Below are 4870 nucleotides of genomic sequence, written 5' to 3'. Positions count from 1 at the left end.
AGGAGCTCTGGTCAGAAAAGAAAACCCAGAGTTTTAAGAAAGGTTCAAATTTTAATTTCGGAGCACTGATTTTGTAATTTCTGCCCTGAGCTCCTTTATGTCACATGGTCATTAAAATTTGCACGCACATAGAAAACTTGTTCATCTTTGAAGTACAAAAAAATTCAGACTTTTTTTGAATTTTGTTCACCCAGGATCATCTCAGCTGGTGTCCAGCTATGGATTAACAAACGAACTTATTTGTTTCCCCCGTGCTAATGATTGATCCTTAGTGCCTTGCATGGCTATTTAAGGACATCGACACACCGGCCTTTCTCACACTCAACATGGCTTCCCACCTCACATCCGCATCTCTAGCTACGCTACTCGCGGGCATAGCCACCGTCCTTTTTGCCTCGGCCGTCGACGGCGTGGGCAAGCAGGACGCCCCCAAACATCTCCACTTCTACATGCACGACGCCTACACTGGTCCCAAGCCCACCACCGTTCTAATCGTCAACGGGACCGGCCAGCCGCTGAAGGGCTCCGGCGGCGGCGCCCGGTTCGGTGACACGGTGGTCATGGACGACCGCCTCACCGAGGGCCCTACTCTGGCCTCGAGAGTCGTCGGGCGTGCCCAGGGATTCTACGTAACAGCGTCCCAGGGCGACCCCGCGATGCTCCTCGCCATGAACGTGCTGCTCGAGGACGGGCCTTATAACGGGAGCTCGCTGACCGTGATGGGCTGCAACAACATCGCGATGCCGGAGCGGGAGCTGGCGGTGGTTGGCGGGACCGGGGTTTTCAGGATGGCCACCGGGTACGTGCTCTGGAAAACTGCGAGCTGGACCGGGAGGAACGCCGTCCTTGAGCTGGATGCCTTCGTCTATGTCAGTCCGGCGGCCGCCGGTGCATGAAGAACACATGGTTTGCAGGGGTTTTCTGTTTGTTGGGAATAACATGCTCGTTGCCATCGGCATGTGTGGAGTTTGTGTCCTACTGTACTTGACTTCACTGTGTTGAACTCAATCATTCCTTTGCTTTCTTTGAGTCACTGTCTTCGTGTCCTATCCTAACTGAACTTGGCATCGCTGTCTTCATGTTGGACAATGGTCGGAGTTTTAACAAACGGATTTTTGTAGATAAGCCCTATAAACCGAAATGAGAGTTTGCTAGTACTCCCTCCGTAAAAAAATATAAGAGTATTTAGATCACTAAAATAGTGATTTGAACGCTTTTATATTTATTTACAGAGGGAGTATCATTGTTTGGCATCATAATGACCTCATTTATCCTCTCTTTTCTATACTAGAGTATTATATAGTGTATCAGTTTTGAACTTTTGAATCACAAAACTGAGAAGCAATCTGAACCATTGATAGAAGTTATCCAATGGTCAAAATCGGTGGGATTCGATGCTACAGTACCTGCTACAGTGCAATGAAGTTATTGTGGTTTTCTAGAAAGATCACATATACTTGGTTTTGAAACAAAAGTTCAGCTGCTTCGCTGCTACCGGCTATTTGTGCGGGTAGCTATTCTGAGAGCATATCCAGCCGCTGCCCCAACAGGCCCTCCACAGGCGTTTTTGCCGCGCCGACGCCTAAAATTCGGCCCATTCGCGTCCCAGGAACCCCTTTTTCGCCGGCTTGGGACGAAATCGGCGCCGGTAGCCCCAGGCCGAACCCGGGGGGCGCTCGGGGGCGCCGGAGCGAGGGGTTTTGGTGCGAAAGCTCGGCGGGCCCGCCGAGTCAGCGGCACGCGCCTCGTCTTCCCCAGAACGCCTCGGTTCCCCACGGGGAATCAATGGCAAGGCTGCCGCCGGTCAGCCTTGCCATTGATTCCTCATGGGCGGCGCGTCACGGGCGGGCAGGCGCGGCGACGCCTTCCCTTCTGCCACACGTTTACACGGCCTGGGGCTATATAAAACAGAGGCCTCCCTCGCCGCTGGCCACACCAGCCCGAGTCCGCCGAGCCCAAACCAGTCGCCATCCCTCCCTTCCGCCGCCGAGCTCTGCCGCTCTCCCCTCCCCTCTCCTTCCCCTTCTCTCTCCATGGCCGAACGCTTCCCCGGCGACGCCACGGCGGCCAACGGCTTCGGCCGCCGCACGCTCCAGGAGTGCGAGTCCTGGCTTCTCTTCGAGGCGAACATCCCGGCGCCGTCGGACATGCGCGCCGGGCCGACGGGGTGGAAGTTCAGCAACGGCAGCGTCCCCATCCCCCCTGTTCCCGACGTCGACGTGCGCCCCGGTGTCTTCGCCGCCAAGGTCGACCATGTGCGTTCGTCCCTATCGGAGGAGCAGCGCGCCCTCCCCCAGTACGCCGCCGACAACCACGTGGCTTGGACGGAATATTTCCAGCGGCGGCAGGCGCAGAGGCGGGCGTCCACGAACGGGGCGCCGGTGGTCGGCGACACAAAGAACAATGACGGCCGCCGCGTCTGGTGAGGGGTCCCCGGCCGCACCCTGCACGAGGTGATCGCACACCTCGAGGGCGGCAACAACCTGCCGCCAGCGTACCCAGCCGCGGTGGGCGTGCCGGCCCCTCGCGGGAGCGCCGGGCCGTGGGTGCCCAGGAGGTTCGCCGCCTCCTCCTCCTCCCGCTCTTCCTCCCACTCTTCCGGCTCGCCGGCGCTCTTCGGCGTCAAGGCAGAGCCCGCCGCGGAGACGCCGCTCGGCCGGCGCACCCGCAGCGCCGGCATCGTCATCAACGAGGGCGGCCGGCGTGCCGCCTCCTCGGCTCCTCCGCGTTTCGTCAAGCCCAAGACGGAGCCGGGCCTCGCCGCCATCAAGCCGGAGCCGGGGCTCCCTGTCGTGAAGACGGAGCCCGTCAAGGAGGAGGCGCTTGACGACGAAGCGGCCCTCAAATCGGCGCGTGACGACTGGGTGCAGACAGAGAGGGAGCGCCAGCGCGCTGCCTTCGCGCGGTTCGAAGCTCGCCGCCGTGGCCGGGACGAGGGAGGCATCATCGTCCTCGACGACAGCGACGACGACGCGCCGCCACCGCCTGTCCGCCATGGAGACGGCGGCAGGGGTCCAGCAGTGGCGGCCGCGCCATCAAGAAGGAAAAGGCCGCCGACGACGACGAGGACGGCGGCGACTTCGCCGCGCTGATCGACTTCTTCGCCCCGTAGTTTGCTTTTTTTAAATAATTTATGTAAAACGCCGAACATGTTCAATATGAATATCAAGTTTGCTGAATTTTAACCGAACTTTGCCGAATTCAAATAAAAAATGCATGGGCGACCCACCCGCTCGCCCTCGCGTCAATTTTAACGCCGGCTCGCCCCAAGGGGCGCGTAAAATCGCCGCCTGAGGGGCCAACGGCTGAAGATACTCTGACCAACCGCTCCTCTCACTGCACATGCACCGGAAGCTAGTCTGTGAGACAGCGTACACATCAATGGCGCAAGGCCCCATTCTGAGTCTGCCAAAACTTGTCACCTATCCTCAATTTATGGTTTCACGGTGTGCCTTTATAAATTTTTGACGTGCTTTGCACGTGCCAATGTACCAGTCTCATTTGTTTACAGAGGGAGTATCATAGTTTTGTATCATAGTGACCTCATTTATGCTCTCTTTTCTCATTTAGTTGTACGCCACCGGCCTAATAAACACGGATAAATGGAGTATTTAATTGTAGTCTAAAGGTAAATCAGGTTGTACAATTAATCAGAAAGACGTTTCAGTACAGGATATGCCCTACAGGTAGGTATGCAGGTCCGAGATCAACCGTGGGGCCAAAAATAAAATAATAGTTCCTGCTTTAGGTCACATCTACCACTCCTACCAAACACATTATTGATCACACTATTCAGAAAGTGAGCGTTCGTTAGGTCACATCTAATATTGTTGTTACAGCGCACGAGCGCGAAACAGCATTGCCCAGTACGAAGATAAGCACATGCAGAAAGTGTCCATATATGCCTGTTGCTGGTATGGAACCACGGGTACATAATGTTCAGTTATTTACTACTCCTCTGTAAATAAACATAAGAGCGTTTAGATCACTAAAATTAGTGATCAAAACGCTCTTATATTTCTTTACAGAGGGAGTACGCATTTTTTTAAACTATCCTTGCAGTCATTTTTGGGGTTCTTACAATATTCCACAGCTACGATTTCTTTATCTCTGTCATTTACATTTTTTTACCTAAAAGTGGAATAACCTATATATGCATGAGAGTTTTCAGAAAATCTCATGGCTCTATATGAGAAATAATTGCCTCATGTGTATCATTTTGTATACTAGACATCACCACGGTCTAGCAAATTTGGCAAAAAGAAATTTAGCATTCTATAGCTGGAATTTTAAAGGAATTAGAATAATAGTTCGAATACATTTCTAACATTATCAATAACATGACTAATTTTACCTTGGCTACCTGGATAAAAAAATCTATATATCCAGAGATTGAACTTCAATACAAGTATGCACATAATTGTCTTAGAGAAGGAAAAGACCCGCATCTGCAACAACTAGATAATTCCCCCGCGCGTTGCTGCGGGAATTCTTAGTCCTACTCCTACGCCACGTGATAATGCATAAATAGAATAACTTGTCTGAATAAGATGGATATATGATCTTAAGATGATTTTTTTTGGAATGGACATAATACTTGCAGTATAATTATAAAGATAGCAAATATAGTGTTATGGCATAGGTAATCTCATATCATTTACATTAACAATATTGTATATAAACACTCTAAGAGCCGGATTCTCAAACGGAGATGCGATGAAAGGTTATGTACAAATTCCGATTACTTATTGTGTATTATATGTGAGTCCTGTTGTAAAGGCATTAAGATAATCAGCAAGAGCACCATCAAAAACTAAAAAGTGCATTGGAATAGCACCACTTGAGCTATCAAATGCTTAATAAAAAACAA

At 51.8% G+C, this 4870-nt stretch overlaps 1 protein-coding gene across 1 annotated transcript; it reads left to right on the top strand.

The window, feature by feature from the left end:
• The first annotated feature begins 326 nt into the window (after positions 1-326).
• On the top strand, positions 327-1100 carry LOC109786153 (dirigent protein 22). The gene has a single exon (XM_020344738.4). The coding sequence runs from the start codon at positions 327-329 to the stop codon at positions 894-896; it is 570 nt and encodes a 189-aa protein (XP_020200327.1). The 3' UTR covers positions 897-1100.
• The last annotated feature ends 3770 nt before the right edge of the window (positions 1101-4870 follow it).

Source organism: Aegilops tauschii, chromosome 2 (genome assembly GCF_002575655.3).
Source record: "Aegilops tauschii subsp. strangulata cultivar AL8/78 chromosome 2, Aet v6.0, whole genome shotgun sequence".
In the NCBI taxonomy this organism is placed as follows: Eukaryota; Viridiplantae; Streptophyta; class Magnoliopsida; order Poales; family Poaceae; genus Aegilops; species Aegilops tauschii.
Note: the sequence above shows the minus strand (reverse complement) of the source record. Positions and strands in the feature narration are given on the sequence as shown.

Bases quoted from the DNA above. Each gene is read 5' to 3' on its own strand.
- LOC109786153 (XM_020344738.4), top strand. From the start codon at position 327: ATGGCTTCCCACCTCACATCCGCATCTCTAGCTACGCTACTCGCGGGC.